At 42.6% G+C, this 22131-nt stretch overlaps 2 protein-coding genes across 25 annotated transcripts in view; one reads left to right on the top strand and one right to left on the bottom strand.

The window, feature by feature from the left end:
* The window catches only part of RAD51B (RAD51 paralog B), a 794823-nt gene extending 791303 nt beyond the window's left edge, over positions 1-3520 (bottom strand). For 11 of the 24 annotated variants that reach the window (XM_054449781.2, XM_063651723.1, XM_063651717.1 and 8 more), the window contains exon 1: positions 3431-3504. Coding sequence is in view for 9 of the 24 variants with exons in the window: in XM_063651714.1 (XP_063507784.1) it covers positions 3393-3444 (52 nt within the window). In the remaining 15 variants the exon portion in view is untranslated. Of the gene's footprint in view, positions 1-3392 lie in introns of all 24 variants that reach the window. The other 13 variants (XM_063651714.1, XM_063651712.1, XM_063651721.1 and 10 more) reach the window with 3 other exon arrangements.
* Positions 3521-6588: 3068 nt separating this feature from the next.
* ZFYVE26 (zinc finger FYVE-type containing 26) overlaps positions 6589-22131 on the top strand; it is a 73439-nt gene continuing 57896 nt past the window's right edge. Inside the window, exons 1-10 of the mRNA XM_054448790.2 lie at positions 6589-6671; positions 7159-7435; positions 9131-9209; positions 13858-13947; positions 15307-15829; positions 16530-16660; positions 17586-17750; positions 17899-17987; positions 18941-19104; positions 20932-21135. Coding sequence (XP_054304765.2) covers positions 7242-7435; positions 9131-9209; positions 13858-13947; positions 15307-15829; positions 16530-16660; positions 17586-17750; positions 17899-17987; positions 18941-19104; positions 20932-21135 — 1639 coding nt within the window. The 5' untranslated portion in view covers positions 6589-6671; positions 7159-7241. The remainder of the gene's footprint in view (positions 6672-7158; positions 7436-9130; positions 9210-13857; positions 13948-15306; positions 15830-16529; positions 16661-17585; positions 17751-17898; positions 17988-18940; positions 19105-20931; positions 21136-22131) is intronic.

Below are 22131 nucleotides of genomic sequence, written 5' to 3'. Positions count from 1 at the left end.
CACAATTATTTGATATTTACTACATGAATATAGTACCACTTCACATTTGTAGAGCACCTTAAAATGTTCAATGCATGTCTAAATTTTATTTGGAAATGTAATTAACTTTCAAGGCATATTTCCAAACAGAACTACTAGAAAGTCTATTGCACTGTAACAATTTACATTGCACTGTAACAGCAATAAGTATATTTATTGAGCACCTACCACATACCAGGCACTGTTCCAAAACTTATCTAAATTATCACATTTAATCTTCTCAATAGCCCTAGAAGGAAAGTAGATTATTAGCCCCTTTTCTACATATGAGAAAACTAAAGCCTGGAAAAGTTAGCTAGTCCATTGTCACCAGAAAACATAAATGACTGATCCAGAATTTGAACCCAGGCAGTCTGATTCTGAAACCTATCCTCTTAACCATTATACTCTACTGCAAGTCCATAATCATGTTTAACTCTTCCTTTTTCTAGGAGTCAGAACACACCTTCTGAATCAAATGAGATTTTATCACTGCAGTATTAAAATGTTCTTTTTAAATATATATATATATATGTAGAGAGAGAGAGAGAGAGACAGAGAGAGGTCTGGCTGTGTCACCCCAGCTGGAGTGCAGTGGCTCGATCTCGGCTCACTGCAACCTCCCTCTCCTGGGCTCAAGCAATCCTCCTACCTCAGCCTCCCAAGTAGCTGGGACCGCAAGTGTGCACCACCATGTCTGGCTAATTTTTGTATTTTTTGTAGAGACAGGGTTGCCACCATGCCTGTCCAATTTTTGTATTTTTTGTGGAGACAGGGTTTTGCCATGTTGCCCAAGCTGGTCTCGAACTCCTGGGCTCAAATGATCCTCTCGCCTTGACCTCCTAAAGTGCTGAGATTACAGGCATGAGCGATCAGGCCCAGCCCAAAATGTTCTTTATTACACTAGTTGCTTATATTCTCACAAGCAGTTAAATTTTACTATTGTACGTTGCTAGGGGTAAGTGAGGCTCATGAAAGATTTATCTTCACAGAGCTAAAAAAGAATTACTGTGAGTCTCTTAATACACACACAGGAGAAGCTGTATATCTCATTGAGATGGTAAAGAAGTATCCTCTGGAAAGAACTGAAACAGGAACTCTTCATGGATCCAAGGAATAAAGTAATATAGTTATCAGAAAAGAAGTAACATTTTGGAATGAAAATATATGTATACTGACAATGTACATATCTGTTTATTTCCAATACCATGGCCCAAATTTCTATTTAACACTTAAATTCTCTGAATCAGACTGAATCAATCTCTCTGTCTCTCACACACACACAATATACATACATACACACCTCTCACAAACACAAAATACATCCTCCTTATTTCTCTCTATGGGAATTTGTTAGCATTGACTTGTTTCCCCCGGTAGAAAACCAAGTGATACCTGCTATAACATTGCCTAGTGTCTTTTCAGATCAGGTAGTTTCAGGTAATGACATCATTTAGACTGATAAATTCAATTTAAAAAAAAAAGAAGAAGAAGAAAGAAAAGAACTATAGGCCACACGAGGTGGCTCACGCCTATAATCCCAGCACTTTGGGAGGACAAGGCAGGCAAATTGCTTGAGCCCAGGAGTTTGCGACCAGCCTGGGCAACATAGAGAGAACCTGTCTCTACAAAAAAATACAAAAATTAGCTGGGCATTGTGCTGCACACCTGTAGTAGTCCTAGCTACCCAGGAGGCTGAGATGAGAGGATCACCTGAGCCCAGGAGGTCGAGCCTGCAGTGAGCTGTGATCATGCCACTGCACTCTAGCCTGGGGAACAGACTGAGACCCTATCAAAAACAAAAAACAAACAAACAAAAAACTATAAATTCTAAACTACAGGGACTTTAACAACAACCAATTCTGCCATTTCTGCCTTATAGGGCCACTCCCATCACTTGCCTGGACTATTGCATATTGTTTCTGACCACTCCATTCATTTGTTCCTTAATTTACTCTTTCCACAGGCATTTAAATACACACCCTGCTGAGGTCTGGGGTACAAGAATCATTAAAGCATATTCCCTCCCCTTTGAATACTCATAGTCGAGATGAAAAGAGTGGTACACACAAATAACTACAGCCATGCAGTAAGTATTAAAATTGCTATTTAAAAGTGCTATGGGAGCAGACAGGAAGAAGCCCCAAATTCGCCTGCAAAAGTCAGATCAGTGTCACAATCCTGCCCTGAGTAGCTTCCTAAAAAGTCACGCTTATCCTTTAACACTTCCCATGGGACTGGTCGACCACAGGATAAATTCCAAACTTCTTAGGGTAGCATAGAGAAACATCAAAAATTGGTCCCTCGCTTCCTTCTCACTCATACATCACATTGCAACGTTCAGTTCCTATCCTTCCTGGCAGTTACTTCACCTCTCAGTGTCTTAATTTCCTTAAAACCCTTGTTTTACAGTCATATGAATTTACTACTTCATATGACTGTAGTGGAGGTTAAAGGACTCGGGGAGTGCCTGGCACATAGTACTTAAGGTCAGCAATCATCATGTAGTGACTCTCACGATCTGCCCTCCAGCCACATGGTATGTGTATTGGTAGGTCACGCATCCTGTCTCCCTGACTTCCCTCCACAAAACCTTCCCCAGAGTCAAGTCTTTTCCTCTCCAATGTTCTCATCAACTTCGTACATATCTATTCGATAATCTTATCAAAATACTATTATGGCTTGCAAGTTTGTTTGCCGCCACCGGAGCACGTAAATTCCTGTGGCGTATGTGTGCGCGAACGCACGTATGTGTATTGCACATGAGGGGAGACGGTCAACCCTGGAGAATGAACCTGTCCTCCTTACCACCAAGAAAAGAAAATTCTTCATGTTAGATGTTCAACAACTGTTTAGGAACAATATTAGCTAATATTTATTGAGCCCTTATTACGTGCCACACTGTTCCAAAGGCTTCGGATATTTTACCTCACTTTACAGATAAGGATACTGAGGCAACTAGTTGAGAAACTTGGGCAAAGTTAAACAGCTGACAATTGGTGTGAAGCTCGCATTCGAATCCAGGGACCGGACTCCAGATTCCACGCTCTCCAACACCACCTGAAGTGGGACAGTCCCTCAACTTCCCCTAATGACAGGCTGCCTGAAGCGGGAAGGGGCTGGGGAGGAAGATGGGCATCAACAGGCGGAAACATCACCCAGAATCCCCTAAAAAAAGCTTTTTCCAACAATGAGCAGCTTCCAAGCATTCCCCACCAAAAGAAGGCCCGAAGCTCCCCCAATTCACAGCGGGGTTCTTAGTGACGATCCCGTCTTAAGGGGACGTGACCAGCACCCAAGAGAAAATCTCCGCTCCCCCAATATCGAAACCCACGGGCCTAGGGAAGGAGCAAGAAATAATGAGCGAACCCCACTTGCCCACAACGGCACCCCACATGAAACTTTCCAGTACCGGGTCTGCAGCATCCAACTTTCAAGTTTCCCCACCCTTTACACAGTTTCCCCGCGGAAAACGCCGCAAAGCAACAACCGAAGCACTGATTGGGTCGTCGTTATGGCTACTGTATCCAGTCAGAGGCCGGCAGAGGCCCAGGTTGGCTCCGCGGCTTGCTGGGAATTGTAGTTAATATGGTGATCAGCCTAACAGATCGAATCTGAAGCAGTTTCTCAATATAGTGATTATCAAAATATGTTGGAGGATCATTACCAAAGAGAATGTGAAACAAGGGAACACCCTGTTTGGAAATTTTTCTTTTTTTTTTTTTGAGACGGGGTCTCGCTCTGTCGCCCAGGCTGGAGCGCAGTGGCGCGATCTCGGCTCACTGCAAGCTCCACCTCCCGGGTTCACGCCATTCTCCTGCCTCAACCTCCCTAGTAGCTGGGACTACAGGCGCCCACCACCACGCCCGGCTAATTTCTTTATATTTTTAGTAGAGACGGGGTTTCACCGTGTTAGCCAGGATGGTCTCGATTTCCTGACCTCGTGATCCGCCCGCCTCCCAAAGCGCTGGGATTACAGGCGTGAGCCACCGCTCTCGGCCCTAGAAATATTTTTTTCGTGTATCATCACTTTTCAAAATGGCTTAAAGGGGTCAGGCGCAGTGGCTTAAGCCTGTAATTTCAGCACTTTGGGAGACCGAGGCGGGAGGATCACTTGAGCCCGGGAGTTCGAGACCAGCCTTGGCAGTATAGTGAGACACTCTCCCCCACCCCTCCGCCTCTACAAAAAATACAAAAAATAGGCCGGGCGCGGTGGCTCATGCCTGTAATCCCAGCACTTTTGAAACTGCCCGGTGGGTTCACCTTGCCGGCTGCCTAGACAGAACCGATTTATCAGGACAGGGGAATTGCAATGGAGAAAGAGTAATTCAAGCAGAGCCAGCTGTGCGGAAGACTAGAGTTTTATTATTACTCAAATCAGTTGTCCCGAGCATTTGGGGATCGGAGTTTTTACCAATAATTGGGCTGGTAGGGGCTTAGGAAGTGGGGAGTGCTGATTGGTCAGGTTGGAGGCGGAATCATAAGGGGTCGAAGTGAGGTTTTCTTAATGTTTTCTGTTCCTGGGTGTGATGGCAAAACTGGTTGGGCCAGATTACTGGTCTGAGTGGAGTCAGCTGATCCATCGAGTGCAGGGTCTGCAAAATATCTCAAGCACTGATCTTAGGGCTTACAATAGTGATGTCACCCCCAGAAGCAATTTGGGGAGGTTCAGACTCTTGGAGCCAGAGGCTGCATAACCCCTAAACTGTAATTTCTAATCTTGTAGCTAATTTGTTTGTCCTGCAAAGGCAGATTGGTCCCCAGGCAGAAGTGGGTCTTTTCAGAAAGGGCTGTTATCAATTTTGTTTCAGAGTCAAACCATAAACTGAATTCCTTCCCAAAGTTAGTTCAGCCTATGCCTAGGAATGAACAAGGACGGCTTAACGGTTAGAAGCAACATAGAGTCGATTAGGTCTGATTTCTTTCACTGTCATAATTTCCTCAGTTATAATTTTGCAAAGGAGGTTTCAATTTGGGATGCTGAGGCGGGCAGATCACTTGAGCTCAGGATTTTGAAACCAGCCTGGCCAACATGGCGAAACCCCGCCTCTACTAAACATACAAAAATTAGCCGGACGTGGTGGCAGGCACCTATGATCCCAGCTGCTTGGGAGGCTGAGGTGAGAGGAGCCACACATTGCCTCAAAAAAAAAAAAACCTTAATAGGCCAGAGAGGCATGTTAGTTTTCTCAGGAATTGAGGACAATCGAACGTTCAAGAAAACGTTCTGTTTGTTTTAATTTGCTCTTTTCACTACCCTTTGGTGATTAAATAGTTTGGGAAATGCTGAATGAAATTACTAAACCTGAAACACACATACTGAGGAAAGCTGAGAGTCTGTGATTGAAAGCACACCAGGGAAACCAAACAAAAGGCTTGGTATAAGGCAGCTGTGGTGAGGAAACCTAGTAAGCCGTAACTTTAATAGTTGGTTTCAGGCCGGGAACGGTGGCTCACGCCTGTAATCCCAGCACTTTGGGAGGCCGAGGTGGGCGGATCACCTGAGGTCAGGAGTTCGAGCCCAGCCTGGCCAACATGGTAAAACCCTGTCTCTATTAAAAATACAAAAATTAGCCGGGTGTGGTGGCACGCGCCTGTAAATCCCAGCTACTCAGTGAGGCTGAGGCAGGAGAATCGCTTAAACCCAGGAGGCGGAGGTTGCAGTGAGCCGAGATAGCTCCATTGCACTCCAGCCTGGGCGACAGAGGGAGACTGTCTCAAAAAAAAAGGCTTGGTTTCAGATTATTATGTTTGCGAAAAAGCCTTTGCTCATTCTTTGCTCTCTGATCTCTTATGCATACTTCTGTCTTATAATTTAGCCCACCGTATCCTAATTTTTGGCCTGCATCTCCCTTGAGAAGAAGGACCTCCATTTACTCAACTTAGAGAATAGGGACTAAGCCCGGTGTAGTGGCACACGCCTCTAGTCCCAGCTACTACAGGAAGGCTGAGGCTGAAGGATTACTTGATCCAGGAAGTTCGAGGCTGCCATGAGCCGAGATCACACCACCGCACTCCAGCGACAGAGAGAGACTCTGTCTCTAAAAAAATAAAATAAAGCCTAGCACACCGTTCAATTAACAGTTGTAGGGTAAATGTGCAAATAAATGAATGGAGTGAAGCAGAAGAATATGGAAATTCAGACCGCAGAGTTCCGGAACAAAAGAGCCCAGTAGATAGAATAATAATGGAGGAGAACCCAGTTCTCCTAGCTCCGGGTATCCCCCGCGCCTGGCAAAACACCATCACTGGTTGGCGTTCAATAAATGTTGACTTCACATGTTAAGGAGATAAGAGAGTGGAAGAAAAAAAAAATCCAGGGTCACAGTTCTTCCTGCCACCTGCTCGGCCGAATGCAGAACTGAAAGTATCGAGCGCCGGAGCTGTCACAATTGAGGGAGATGGTCCGCAGCCAGGTAGCTGATTTCCTCTTTCAGAGCTTTCTAGCTTTCCCTACTCCCGGAGAGGTGGCGTCACGTGACTCAAACAAATATGGCACTTAATTTTCATCTTCCCTGCCTTGAGCCAATAGGAGTGGGGCTTTCAGTCTTTGTCACCACCCCCACCACTGCTGTTCGGAGTGGGTTCTGTCACCTGACTCGGCTCAAACATGGCTGCGCTGAGAGCTCTATTGCTTTGGGCGCCGGGAGCAGGTGAGTGTAAGACAGCCCTGAGAGGAAGGGGCCCCTCTCCAGGACCCCCGCAAAGAGCGTCCCTGCGGCCCACCCCCACACTGCTTTCCACTTATGACACAGATTCGTCTCCTGATCGTCAATCCTCTGCCTTAACAGAGGGCTCAAACTAGGGAGGTTCCTGCTGAATTTCTCATTCTTGAGGAGGCGACCACCTGGGGATTTGGAGTCAATACTTGGCATAACGTTCAGTAGGGAATACGGACGTAGAGTTATGGGTCTGCGCCCGGAGCAAATATGACTATTAACATTATAAAATATAGGAATCCGCGTGAAGAGATGGGATCCACCCCTTGAAGAAAGTGTTTTCAAAAAGTAACGTGGGAAATTAAACTTAAAACGATACTTAGGCAAGCAAGTCCCGCCTTTCCCAGGCGGACCAGTAGTTGCTGCTTTGTCTTAATACAGCGCCTTCTGTTTCTTCTCACTGGCGTTGTGTTGTTTCTAGGAGGTACTCCGCGAATGAGAACATTGAGAATGTGTTCGGCATAACTCATTTCTTTGTATCTCCCTGCACTCTGTGCTGGGAAAATGAATCATCCATTTGGAAAAGAGGAAGCTGCTTCGCAGAAGCAGCTTTTTGGATTTTTCTGCGAATGCCTGCGAAGGGGAGAATGGGAGCTGGCACAGGCATGTGTACCTCAGCTACAGGAGGGACAAGGGGATATCCCAAAGAGGGTAGAAGACATACTTCAGGCATTGGTGGTGTGTCCAAATCTGCTGAGGTAAGGGATCTCTTTTCCTACCAGACAGTCCCAGGATGAGAGACATGTGGTTCAATATTTCGGCATTGGTCAATGTGCCCCCACTCAGCTACCCTCTGAAGAATAAGCAGAGGCACAGTGTATTTCACATGCTCTGAAATTTTACCTCTATAGTATACATCCATTACTTAGTCAATATTGGCTTTTGATTATCATCTGCAACTGAATGTAAGCCTGGCTACCAAAGTGTGCCTGAAACTGCCATTTCTTGTTTATCCTCGTTAACATAGATGGTGGAACTGCATTGAAAACTATTTTCTTTGCCTCCAAAAAAGCAAACCCTGCTCTCTTCTTGCTTATGAGATTGAAGGTATTGTTGTCGCTTTACTTAAAACTTTTTATTTCGAAATAATTAGTCTCACAAGAAGCTGCAAAAATAATAGAGTCCAGCGTATCCTTTTCCCAGTTTCCCCCAATTGCGACGTCTCATACAGCTGTAGTACAATAGCAAAACCATGAAATTGACATGGGTACATTACTTTTAATGACACTACAGAGTTTATTTGGTTTCCAGCATTTTCTTAATCTGCCTTCATTTTTTCATTTGTAGTTTATGCAGTTTTATCCATATATAGATTCATGTAATCCCACTGTAATAAGGATCAGAACTGTTCCATTACCACAAAAGAACTCCCCCACTCCTTGGTGCTACCTCGTTGTATTTATACAACAACCCCTCCTTGTTCCCTGGCAACCACAGTTCTCCATCCTCGATTTTCAATGAAGTTCCTCCTGGTGATGCTAGTAACCACTGGTGATGTAGGAGTCAAATGTACTGTTTTAAGTCTTTCCTTGGGTTTTCCTTCCTTTGACTGTTATGCTATACTGTTTACATATTGTATTAGCACATATACAATGGAGAAACTTAAGTGATCCCTTCCTTTTCTTTTTCTCCTTTAATTTGAGATCTAGCCAGTTACCGTCTAAATTCCTAACTTCAAAGAAAGGCTTATGAATTCCTAAAGTCCTGTTTTTAGCATATAGTTAAAAATAAATTTGTATGAAGTTCCTTTTTTAAGACTATCTTATTCACTTTCTGTATTAAAAATATGCTTTAGATAGTATTAGCTATTATGGTTTTCTCTGCAATATTATTTTGTTTTAAACTAAGGGAGGTGGAGGTGAGATTAAGGCTTTTTATGAAAGCTGCTAGCTCTGTTCTGGTTCTAATTTGTTTGTTTGTTTGTTTGTTTGTTTGTTTTGGAGACAGAGTCTTGCTCTGTCACCCAGGCTGGAGTGCAGTGCATGATCTAGGCTCACTGCAACCTCCACCTCCCAGGTTCAAGCGATTCTCCTGCCTCAGCCTCCCGAGTAGCTGGGACTACAGGCGCCTGCCACCACACTTGGCCAGTTTTTGTATTTTTAGTAGAGATGGGGTTTCATTATGTTGGCAAGGTTGGTCTCGAACTCATGACCACAGGTGATTCACCCACCTCAGCCTCCCAAAGTGCTGAGATTACTGGTGTGAGCCACCTTGCCTGGCCTGGTTCCAATGTTTTATTGAACTGTCATATATATTTAAAAATATCTCATTAGGGCAGTGTCTTGCCTGTTCGGGTTTAAAACAGAATGAGCAATGAAATCTTTCTGGGATGACAAAAGATGAAAGATCAGTAGAAACTCTTTTTTACAAGTCTTTCTTTTTACCTTTTTCAGATGTGGGCAGGACATCAACCCTCAAAGATTAGCCTGGGTCTGGCTTCTTGTACTGGAGAAATGGTTGGCCCGGGAAAAGGTAAGTAGGTTTATATTAAATTTTCCCCCAAGGCCAGGACTGAGAAGAACTTGAAAGTAGTTGTGGGTTTTCCCTTCTGTCTGTTACTTCCTTTATCATTAAATTCATCATACTCGTTCTCAGAGAATGGCTTAAATTTTTATTGCTCTCTCCTTACCTAAATTCATTCATTAATGCACTAATATATATTGGCATATATTACCGTTTGTTAAATACCACCATGAGTCTTGTGCCTAAAGAAAACTTTTGGAAACTCAGTGAAAGTAACAAAATAGCAAATAAAATATGAATCTGTAACATTTGGATCTATTCAACATTTAAGCAATAGAGAATGGGCTGAGCTGAAACTTGATTTTTCTTCCAAAAATCATATTTTAACTAGCCTAATTCCATGACATCTCATAGATTCAAATTCCATTAATTTGTAGTTTAATAATTCACATGAATTGAACAGAAAATTACCAGATATAAAAACAAGTAAGCAAATTAATATTGAAAAAAAAAACCTAGTAAGGAATTACCTTTTTTAAAGATAAACTCCCATTAAGAGTCCTTTTAGAAGTATGTGTTAATTATCAGAAATTTATATCTATAAAAGAATTACTCTGAGACATTTTCATATTGAACCTCAGACTTTGAGATTTAAGTGAAGAACCTCTAACTTAGAAATGACTGGCCCAAGGACACACCGTAAAGTCATTTGACAGAGCTGGTGCTGAAACCAAGATCTTCTGACTTCAATCCTCTGCTTTTTCCACCTTAACACTACGTTTTTAGCCCAGATGGACTTAAAACTAAGAAACCACAAATTCTACTTTTAAAATGTCTATAATTTCGCCAGTTTTTTAAATTTTTGCTCCTCTTGGTCACCAGAATTAATTTTGTCTTTAGTTCCACTTTTGCATGATATTTATCGTTCCTCACAGAGCTGTCAAAAAGTAACAGAAATTGCTAATCTGAATGTATCTCTTATCCAGGATTTAGCCAGTTGTTTAGGAAAGAAAAATGACAGAAAGACTAGTAGGAGTGAGAAGAAAGAAAAACAAGATTGAAAAATAATGAAACCCAGCATAATTAAAAGTTGGCTATGGTTTCAGATTTAAAAGAGAAAACTTGAGCTAAAATAGTAACCTATAGTTACAATAGTATCTTCAAAGAGAAAAAGAACTATTGTTACTGATTAAGGATCTCTCTAGTACAAACATGGAATTTGTCAAATCAAATTAACTTTCCCCTCAGTAGAGACTATTTGCTTACTTTATGTCTGAATGGTTGCTTATTTTCTAGACAGTTGCTCAACTATGTCAGGAGATGGATTCCACTTCCCGTTCTTGTTTTTCCCAGCTTCACAGATAGATTATTTGGTCTTTAAAGCTTCAATGACTTGCTTATTTAAACAGTTGTGGGACTATTTTAGTTCCTCATAGAATTTTAGAACTATATAAGCACCATGGCATCCAGTGAATTCTTGGGGTAGTTTTCCAAGTCCAGTCATTATCCTGAAGGTGCCTTCATCATCTAGGAATTTACTGGCTGCCTGTCCTTTTCCAGGCTCCCACCTTTTGCCAAAAGCTTCCCTTTTAATTATTAGATGAAATAGTGATTCTATTTTCCCTTTCCTCCATTCATTTTTGCCTTCTGCCTTTTAATCTTGCAGAGATGTATCTCTACATGTGTAAGCATTTATACGAAGATTTAGCTGCAGAAATGTTCACGTCTATGCTACTTCTATTAGAGGAAAACTGAAACAACTCCCATGTCCACAGTATAGGACAGGTTAATAAATGGAAGTATATCTATATGTAAAATACTGTACCAGTATTCAAAAGTATTTGGCAAATGAGTTTTCACTAACATAGAGGGCTCATGGTCTGCTGTATGGGAAAAAAGGCAGTTCAGAAAAAAGTACATTTGGTATACATGCATAGAGATGTGCATAGCAAATGGTCTGAATGAATGGCCTTAGACCACAGTTTCCATAATTGTTCTCCTTCAGTAAGAATATACATAAAACATATATTTCATGTATAATATATATTATATGTAATATATTTCATATATAATACATGTTATATATCATAAATTTCATACATGTTATATATTATATATTTCATATGTAACTAAATACACAAGTTAAATTTGTAAAATTACCAAATTAAATATACAAATAAGCAGACTAACATATGTTATATATATTATATTGCACTCTAAAATATAACATATATGTTATATATCTCTCTCTAGGATAAAACACTTTATCTTAGAGAAATAGCAGAAATAAGACTAACTGGACATACATATGTTTTATATATATATATAACATATTTTAGTTTACTTATTTGTATATTCAATTTTTCTACATTGAACATGCCTTGCTCTTATAACCCTAAAGTTATTTGACAGAACTGGTGCTGAAACCAAAATCTTCTGACCTCAATCCTCTGCTTTTTCCACCTTAACACTACTTTTTTAGCCCAGATGGACTTAAAACTAAGAAACCACAAATTCTACTTTTAAGATGTCTATAATTTTGCCAGTTTTTTAAATTTTTGCTCCTCTTGGTCACCAAAATTAATTTTGTCTTTAGTTCCACTTTTGCATGACATCCCTGTTTAGAAATGCTGAGCAAGTTCTTGCCTATTTTAGGAAGATAAATGTTAGTCAATTATGACCCTGAATATGTTTAAAGTAGTTTCAGCAGTAAAATAAGTATAATCTACTCAGTCTTTAGGATTCTAAATAAAATCTTAGCCAGACTATTAAAGGTCTGCTGTCCTAGACATCTTATCTATTCTTTTCTGTTAGTCTTCAATAGAAGCACTAATCCTCAGCTTCCCAGCATGAATTTTATCCACCAGCTTCCAATCACAGGCATTATACAAGCATTCACATGGCCTTGATGCACATATTAGGGAAGTACACGGTTAGAAGAAATAAGATTTTGGACCAAGAACACGTTAGATCATGTTAGCCTCTGATGTGATGAATGGTACATGAATGGAGATAGTTAGGTCTTGTGCTCTAAACTCTCTTCACGCATGTACACACACACACACACCTGCAGGTGTACACACACACAGACACACACACATATCCCTGCAGGTGTTCCTTGCCTTCCAATAAAACTTATCTTTGGGAAGCTTTAACCAGAGGCAAGATTGACAGATGTCTCATATTTAAGGTAGTGTTTATCAAGATAAGTCTCAGACTCTTGGTATTTTTATTTGTGTCTGGAAAAGGGGAGACTCCAATTTGAGCGTTAGGAACCAGGTGAAGGTAAGTTATTGTGAAACAAGCAGGCACAGAAGAGTCAGAGCCTTTCTCTCTATACATTAGACCTCTCTGATGGCACATGTCATTAACAAACACTGGGATCACCTTTTCCTTTTTGTTTGAAAAAATTGGGAAAAATGCTTTCTAACCAATTTATCTCTAGTAAAGATTATTTGTAAAAAATATATAAGTATGTGCCACAGTTTTGTTTGATTTGGAAATTAAATGTGTTAAGAATAAAATATGGCACACAGTACCTGTGAGGTACTGGCATATAATAAGTGTTTAATAAACATTGGATTTCTCCCCTTATACTGTTCTTCTTTCACTGCTATGCAAAGGATAGTGAATGACAAAAACAGAGGTTTGGACCAAAAGAGGATCATGTGGGCCATACCCTCCCAGGCTTACCCATAACTGGGTGTTTTGAACACAGCAAGAGAGATTCTTGGGGAAAGACCTCAAGTGACAAAAAAGGTTAATGAAATGAACAAACCTTGGAACTTACGGCTGATCAGTGTGGGCTTTAAGTATTAGTTTTTAAGAGAAGTGTAGGTCCAAGTTTAGCTATTTTTGTTTATAAAGAATAGTATCTGTGCCAGGCACGGTGGCTCATGCCTGTAATCCCAGCACTTTGGAAGGCCAAGGCAGGCGGATCACGAGGTCAGGAGATCAAGACCATCCTGGCTAACATGGTGAAACCCCATCTCTACTAAAAATACACAAAATTAGCAAGATGTGGTGGCACGCGCCTATAGTCCCAGCTTCTCGGGAGCCTGAGGCAGGAGAATCGCTTGAACCCAGGAGGCGGAGGTTACAGTGAGCTGAGATTGTGCCACTGCACTCCAGCCTGGGCGACAGAGCAAGACTCTATCTCAAAAAAAAAAAAAAAAGAATAGTACTGAAAACATATCCAGGAATGTTGTGTTTAAAATACTTTATCTTAGACAGGCCAGGCGTGGTAGCTCACATCTGTAATCCCAGCACTTTGGGAGGCTGAGGTGAGTGGATCACTTGAGGTCAGGAGTTCCAGACTAGCTTGGCCAAATGGTGACACCCTGTCTCTACTAAAAATATAAAAATTAGCTGGGCATGGTGGTGCACACCTGTAATCCCAGCTACTTGGGAGGCTGAGGCCCGAGAATCGCTTGAAGCTGGGAGGTGGAGGTTGCAGTAAGCTAAAATCATGCCACGGTATTCCAGCCTGGGGAACAGAGCAAGACTCTGTCTCAAAAAAAAAAAAAAAAAGAGTGCTTTATCTTAGAGAAATAGCAGAAATAAGACTAACTGGACAACTGGACAGAAATATTTAATTATAATTTGTCAACTAAAACATATCTCTCATCTCTATGCCTCCTTCTTTTGATTCTTCTAGAAGTTACTCCCAGTTGTTTTCCGGAGAAAGCTTGAGTTTCTTTTATTGTCAGAAGACCTCCAAGGTGACATTCCAGAGAACATCCTCGAGGTGAGAGAGGGCCCTGGTGCCATCTGCCCAGGGTTGACAGTCACTCAAGCAGCTTAGCTTCCAGGGACGCAGAAGAGAGAGGTCTCCAAGATGTTGCCCATACTTTGTTCTCAGGCAAAGCAACACAGAAGCTCCTTTGAGGAGAGTTTAGAGTTAGGGTAAACTTATATGATTTTAGAATTTTTGAGGTGGTTCTCCAGAAGTACCAAGTATAACTGGGAATTAAAGATTTATTAGTAGATAGCAGGGAATATGAAGGGGACAAGGAACTAGTATTCGTTGACTATCTTTTCTATAACAGGGTCACTGAATGTGTTAGAGTTAATTCTCATAACAACCTTCTGGGGGTAGATTCAAATTAAGTCTTAATTATATTGTTATAGCATGTATCAGTTACTACTTTAGTGCCTGAGATATGCTCTGAGGCCCAATACTTATTTTTTTAATGACCCTGACACCAGTTAATTAAAGACATATTTACAGTAGGATTTAAGAGCGGGACTTTCACTTGTATTAGGTAAAGGACTCATGGTCTTGCAGTCCATCTCTAAGGCAGTTAATGAAGAGGCATCATTGAGCATCATCTATAGGCATGATGCTTAAGTGTGGGAAATAACCTACTTCTCACCCCCTTCTCTCCCTGTACCCTCACCCTGCAAACAGAGGATAGGCTCTAGAGGTTCTTGCTTTTAGGTGACTGAGGAAGAAGGACTAAAACACACACTATTATGTATTAAATCATATGGTACTAATTTTAAGTACATTGAAGTTGTATGGGTTGGAGGTATTGGAGAAGTTTTTTATGGAAGGATAAAGAATGGACTGAAAGCATGGTTGGGATTTAGATCAAGGGTTAAAAACTGACATTCTTTTAAAAATTGAATGTAAATGCCTTTAGATGGGCATAATGTCTTACCTGGTCTGTGAGCTGGCAGACCTTGATTCACATCACCAGTACACATTTTGGAGGCAGTGAGGTGGGACTAGCTGGATCATGGAGGCCCTGGGCAATTGAGTTCATCTCTTCCAGCCTCCAACTCCTCATTTATAAAATAGGAGTAATAGTAGTGTCTTCCTCTGAAGACTGTTGTAAGGATTAATTTGATTTTTCTGTGTCAAGGGCCTTAGAACAATGTCTAACACATAGTAACTAAGACATAAGTATTTGCTACTGCTACTATTACGTAAGTAAACTGAAAAAGAGGAAAGCATGAAGGCACACAAGTGATACCATTCCAGGCATGCCCACCACCCATCCCTTTCTTCATCCTCTATTTAGGAGCTGTATGAGACCTTAACACAGGGTGCAGTAGGCCACGTGCCTGACGGAAATCCACCCTTTCTTCATCCTCTATTTAGGAGCTGTATGAGACCTTAACACAGGGTGCAGTAGGCCACGTGCCTGACGGAAATCCAAGGAGGGAGAGCTGGACTCCTTGTCTCAGCTCCGAAGCTGTCTCTGTGCTCTGGGATCTCCTGAGGCAGTCTCCCCAGCCAGCACAGGCCCTGCTGGAGCTCCTGCTTGGGGAGGATGACGGCACTGGCCTCTGTCACTGGCCTCTGCAAAATGCACTGGTGGACCTCATTCGAAAGGCATTGCGGGCTTTGCAGGGCCCTGATTCAGTGCCCCCTGGGGTAGTCGATGCCATCTATGGAGCCCTGCGGACTCTGCGTTGCCCTGCAGAACCACCTGGAGTTGAGTTGCGTCTCCTGTGTGAGGAACTATTAGAGGCCTGCAGGACCGAGGGGAATCCCCTGCGGGAGGAGCAGCTGCTCAGCTGCCTGCTGCACAAGGCCAGCCGGGGCCTGCTGTCCCTGTATGGCCATACCTATGCAGAGAAGGTCACAGAAAAGCCACTGAGGGCTACAGCCTCAGGAAAAGGTGTGTTCCCTTTGCTGCTGCTCCTTTAGTTTCAGTAATTCCAGTATGCCTAGCCTTGCTGGAGGCTCTAGACTGGTGCCTTCCGTGTGGCTCAGGACATCTAATAGGGGAGGCTAAGCAAAAGTGGGTATGATGCTCTTTTGTAAAAGTACAGGCCTGGCATGGTGGCTCAGGCCTGTAATCCTAGTACTTTGGGAGGCCAAGGCAAGGAGGATCATGTGAGGCTAGGAGTTCAAGATAAGCCTCTGCAACATAGTGAGTTCCCATCTCTACAAAAAAAATTTAGAAATTAGCTAGGCGTGGTGGCACACACCTGTGGTCCAAGCTACTCAGGAGGCTGAGGCAGGAAGATCACTGAGCCCAGGAGGTCGAGGCTGCAGTGAGCCGTGTTTGCACCGCTGTATTCTAGCCTGCATGACAGAGTGAGACCTTATCTCAAAATAAATAAATAAATAAAAGTATAGGTTTTCTAGTGTAAGATAGAGGTGCTGGGAGGAAAAAAAATAAAGTAATGGCAATAGCAGGAAACAGCTTTTCAGAAGCTCCCAAGGGAAGTAAAGATTCTTTAAGATAAAGTACGGAAAACCCAGCCTAAGTTTTTAAAAGAGCAAACTCTTACATCACTTGGTTGTTCAAATGGGCTCTAGCTTAGAAAAGAAGAGCTCTTGGTTTCCTGATAACCATCTTGTTTGATGTTCAGTCTCACCAGATCATCTCGATCCTGAGCGGGCAATGCTAGCCCTGTTCTCCAATCCCGACCCAGCCGAGGCTTGGAAAGTGGCCTACTTCTACTGCCTGAGCAACAACAAACACTTCCTCGAGCAGATTCTGGTAAGTCAAGCTTAATTGTTCATCACAGAGGTACCCAGGGATTCTCCCCAGACGTTTTCATTCCTCATTTCTCTCCCACTCATTTAGCCACCATAAAGCAGTCTAATTAGTGTTGAGTCATTTGGTTTTGTCCCTCCCACAGTCCCATGGGAAAGGAGACTCTGAGAATCAGTACCATTCATACTTACAGTTGCAGTCATTTTACGTCGGTCCTTTGGCAGAAACTAAAATGTTGTATATGTGTGTGCTTTCTGGAGGATGCAAGAAAGAAAAGGCAGTGGCAACAATATGTTGCCTAGCTGACAGAAGAATTTAATTACTTTAACCTTTTCCTTCCAGATTGCAACTGAGCTTCAGTTTAATTCAGCAGATATTTATTAATCTCATCCTGTGTGCCATGTACTGTAATAGGAGCTGGAGTTACAACAGAAGTCAGTCTCTGCCTTCAGGGAGCTCACAGTCTGTATTTTCATAAACATTTATTTTACTCAATTCACCACTTCTGTTTTTTTGTTTCTGAGACAGAGTTTCAATCGTCACCCAGGCTGGAGTGGAGTGGCGCGATCTCGGCTCATTGCAACCTCCGCCTCCTGGGTTCAAGCGATTCTCCTGCCTCAGCCTCCCAAGTAGCTGGGATTACAGGCATGTGCCACCATGCCAGCTAATTTTCTATTTTTAGTAGGGATAGGGTTTCATCATGTTGGCCAGGCTGGTCTCAAACTCCTGACCTCAAGTGATCCACCTGCTTTGGCCTCCCAAAGTGCTGGGATTATGGGTGTGAGCCACTACGCCCAGCCAACCACTCCTGTTATTGTCAGAAATCTCCCTGCTGTACTCAAATACTTCTTTCTCTAAAGAGCAGTAAGCTAGAACCCATTCTGTCTCATCCACATAGCTTCCTATAACAGCTTTCTTTGACTTACAGGTAACAGCACTAACATTGTTGAAAGAAGAAGACTTCCCAAATCTTGGCTGCCTACTTGATAGAGAATTCAGGCCTCTTAGTTGCCTGCTTGTGCTCCTGGGCTGGACACACTGCCAGAGCCTAGAGTCAGCCAAGAGGCTGCTCCAGACCCTGCACAGGACCCAGGTAACTCTCACTCAGCATCCCAGGCTGCTCTGGAAGTGAGAGCCATGGGGCTTTGGGCTTAGGCTGAATGCAAAGCCCTAAAATCAGTCATAATCTGTAACCCCAGATGCCTGAGTCAGCATCTCTTTCTTCTCCCATATCAACATAGGACCCAGGCTGTGATGAGCTCCTCAGGGATGCCTGTGATGGGTTGTGGGCTCACCTGGAGGTCCTGGAGTGGTGCATACAGCATAGCAGGTATGGCCCTGTGCAGTCAGTGCCTGCCCACCACAGGGCACAGCTGACCCTGTGTTCTGCATGTGTGGCCATTTCAAGGCGTTTTCCACATAAATGTTTTGAGTTGGCAATGTTGACCAGCTACTAAAAATTGTTCCAGCTATTAAACCAAGAAAGAAACACAAGTAATTATTACCTTCACCATGACCACCAGGTCATAACTAGAGGATAATTTTAGGAAGACAGCAATAAAAAGAACAATAGCTCACATTTCCAGTGCGCTTATCATAAGCCAGGCATTGTTGTAAGCCGTTTACATGGATGATTTCAGTTAAGCCTCACAATAATCCTATGGGTAGATACCAATATTATCTTCATTATAAAAGTCAGGCAACTGAAGCCCATAGGTATAAAATAACTTGTCCAAAGTCACACAGCTCATAATGTCATCCACATTCTTGGTCTTGTGTTATCCTGGATCACACTTTTATTCAACAAATGCTTATTGAACTGTGCATGAGGCCCTGTGTTTCTCTGGTAACTTAGCCTGGACCTAGGTTTCTATCTTGTTCTTCACCCACTTCACCAGCACTTTCTGAAGTAGAGTGGGCAGAGGGGGAAGTAGCAAGGGGCTCTTACTTAAAGTATAGTCAAAGAAACTTGTGTTCATTTGAAGCTAGAGAGGGTGTAGAAATTAGAAAATTCAATCTGTAGGACCTTTCTAGACCCTACTGATCTGAAAGGCCCTTTCTAGGCCCTTTCTAGACAACTAGAGCTGGTTTGATAGATGTATTTCCCTGAGGGTAAATAAATGTTAATGCTCAGTCCCAAACCAACTAAAATTTAGTTTGTAGGGAAGTGAAACCTGTGGCGTTATGGTCCAGAGAGGAAGAACAAGAGGGAATGGAGATTGATCTTTCTTCGAGCAATAATATAAACTGCCTCTCTTCCATCCTCCCAACTTTTCCATTCAGCAACCCCATACCAAAGAGAGATCTGTTGTGTCATTTACACGGTGGAGACAGCCACTCAGTACTCTACACTATCCATCACCTTACAAACCTTCCAGCCCTCAGGGAGGAAGATGTTCTCAAGCTCTTACAGAAAGTGCCAGCCAAGGAACCCCAGCAAGAGCCTGGTGAGTTGGGATGGAATGACCTGGCCAGGAGTTCCTCTTAGGACATTCTTACACATTTCTTCCAGCATGAGATTTATCCAGATGTGATTGCTGAGATATTTCAAGAGGGTGGTGAGGAAGTCTCCTGTAAATGAGCGCTGTTTGTCCTAATCAGTTTATGGGATATAGGGCATTCCTCCTCTTTCTTGGTGAGGTGTAGGGAATCCTGTGAGTATGATCCTGCATTCTTTGTCCTTGTGGAACCATCACAGGAACCACTACTACAGCCTCATTCCAGTGAAACAGAATTAGAAACTGCCTTCTGAATACACAGCGTTGTTAGTCAGTGTTTGTGCAAATTCTTAGTGAGTGGCTTCATGTTTTATAAGCTTTCTGATAGCATGTTTTGTGCCTTTTCTCCCATTTCCACTTCATACTCCATATAACAGATCAGGAGGTTTAGAAGAAAGACTTGCCTGGGCTGGGCGCAGTGGCTCATGCCTGTAATCCCAGCACTTTGGGAGGCCGAGGCAGGTGGATCGCTTGAGGTCAGGAGTTCAAGACCAGCCTGGCCAACATGGTGAAACCCCATCTCTACCAAAAATATAAAAAATAAGCCGAGTGTGGTGGTGGGCGCCTGTAATCCCAGCTACGCGGGAGGCTGAGGCAGGAGAATCACTTGAACCTGGGAGGTGGAGGTTGCAGTGAGCGAAGATGGTGCCAGTGCACTCCAGCCTGGGGGACAGAGGGAGACTCCGTCTCAAAAAAAGAAGAAGACTTGTCTGAAACAGGAACAAAGCCTTTTTTTAACCTAAAATCTTTGCTTAAATTCAAGACCCCATTAAAAAGCTCTTTTTCTTTAAGTTTTATCTTATTTCCCTCCCCTCTCAGATGAATTCTCACCAAGGTTTTTTGTTCATTTGTTTGTTTTTGAGAAGGAGTCTTGCTATGTTGCCCAGGCTAGTCTCAAACTCTTGGGATCAAGTGATCCTCCTGTCTCAGCCTCCCCAGTAGGTGGGACTACAGGCACTTATCACTATACCCCATATAGTTTTACCCTATTTTTAATTGACTAATAATAATTGTGTCTATTTTGGGAATACAAGTGATGTGTTGATGCATATATACATTGTGGAATGTATACGTTTCTTTTTGTTCTTAAGAAACGTATCATTGTATAGTCACAATCTGCCACACAGGTCAGAGACACTTACCTTTGAGAGACACAAACTTTCTTTTATGGCATTTGAGATTTCCCAGCCTGGATGTTGCTTTACTTTTCAAAAGAACCTACTACTAATTGGAGAACCAGTGTTATTACATTCCATGTTTTTTTTTTTTTTTTGTCTGGAAAGATAGGCAGCTTGTTTAGCAGATTTCCTGTAGGAATGGGAACTCTGCTCCTACACGTAAGTATACAGGCCTTCCAAAGAAATACAGTATTTTAAATCTGATCCCTGGACCCACTGGGGCACACTTCAAAAAGGCAAAAAAGAGGTAATAATAAGGCTGCAACTAGGGTGAGGCAAGAGAGACATTTAAGGTGCAAAATTTAAGGAGGCACTCACTGTCAGGTGCAAGTCCTGGCCCTGGGCAATAATGCCATGTAGAAGTCATGGGATATGTAGAAGGGAGGTGAGTGGGGGAAAGGAAGTGCAGGGAACTGAAAGTTGATACTGACTAGAGGAAAAGCCCTAGAAGTGACACAGATCAGACCGACAGAAAGGAGAGAGGGTAAGAACCTACAAGTGGACCTCTAAGTACGGCACAGCATCTCTTTGCTTCACCCATACTTGCAGCCTGAATTAATTAACTCTCAAGTTCAGCCTGTTTCTCTTTGTAATTCAGATGCAGTTGATGCTCCAGTCCCTGAGCACCTGAGCCAGTGTCAGAACCTGACACTCTACCAGGGCTTCTGTGCCATGAAGTATGCCATCTATGCCCTCTGTGTAAACTCACACCAGCACTCCCAGTGCCAGGACTGCAAAGACAGCCTCTCTGAGGACCTGGCCTCAGCTGCAGAGCCAGCGAATGACTCTCTCTCCTCCCCAGGTACGGCACTTCCCTCCATCCCTGAGATAAGCTGGTAACAACCTATGCCAGTGGGTGCTTCGTGTATTTACCCTCTTCTACCAAGATTGGAAGTGGGGTGATGGCCTTGGTTTTATTTCACCCAGGGATAGTTTCATCCATCTGTCAGCCTCTGAATCAAAGGGACATGGAAAAAGCAAGTGATTGCCTAAGTTTTAACAGAGTCTGATCACCTAGTATGGTGTTTTCTAAATGCTTTTTTTAAAAACTATATTTCACGGTAGGAATGGCATTTTACATCCTACTCCAGTTTGCACCTAGGTATATAATTTGTGTGTTTACATATGTATGTGTATATATGTGATATATAAACTAAGTTTTAAAAACAATGCTTACTTCATAGAGCACACTCCTGATTATTTTTCTTTCCTATTTCATCTTTTTAAATGTAGCCTTCTAAGGCAATTTCATAGGTCACAGCCTACAGTGTGAAAAGTACCAACCTAATCGTCCTATCTTCTCTCATTTTTCTGAATAATTTAACTTGCCTTCTGTGACTAGTGGTCAGTTTTCCCTCTCTCCTAGCTTTGGAATAGATCTTTACCTCTTAGCATGGTCATTTTTGCCTATTAAGGATTTCTTAAGAGATCTAAGTAGGCATGATCATCTTTAGTGTAAAAATAAGTGGAAATAGAATTGAGGAGTAAAGGGTCTGCATGTTACCTTCATTCCTGGAACTGAAATATAGAGTCCTTATCAGGGATGAGGAAAAATGTAACATTTACAAAGCAGATACAAAATAATGAGTTTTAGTTTTCAGTAAGCTGTACTTTTTTTTTTTTTCTTTGAGACAGAGTCTTGCTCTGATGCCCAGGCTGGAGTGCAGTGGTGTGATCTCGGCTCACTGCAACCTCCGCCTCCTGGGTTCAAGTGATTCTCCTGCCTCAGCCTCCTGAGTAGCTGGGATTATAGGCTCCCACCACCAGGCCCGGCTAATTTTTGTATTTTAGTAGAGAT

Source organism: Pongo pygmaeus, chromosome 15 (genome assembly GCF_028885625.2).
Source record: "Pongo pygmaeus isolate AG05252 chromosome 15, NHGRI_mPonPyg2-v2.0_pri, whole genome shotgun sequence".
Lineage (NCBI taxonomy): Eukaryota > Metazoa > Chordata > Mammalia > Primates > Hominidae > Pongo > Pongo pygmaeus.
The sequence above is the reverse complement of the archived record's forward strand: the minus strand, read 5'-3'. Positions and strand labels throughout refer to the sequence as shown.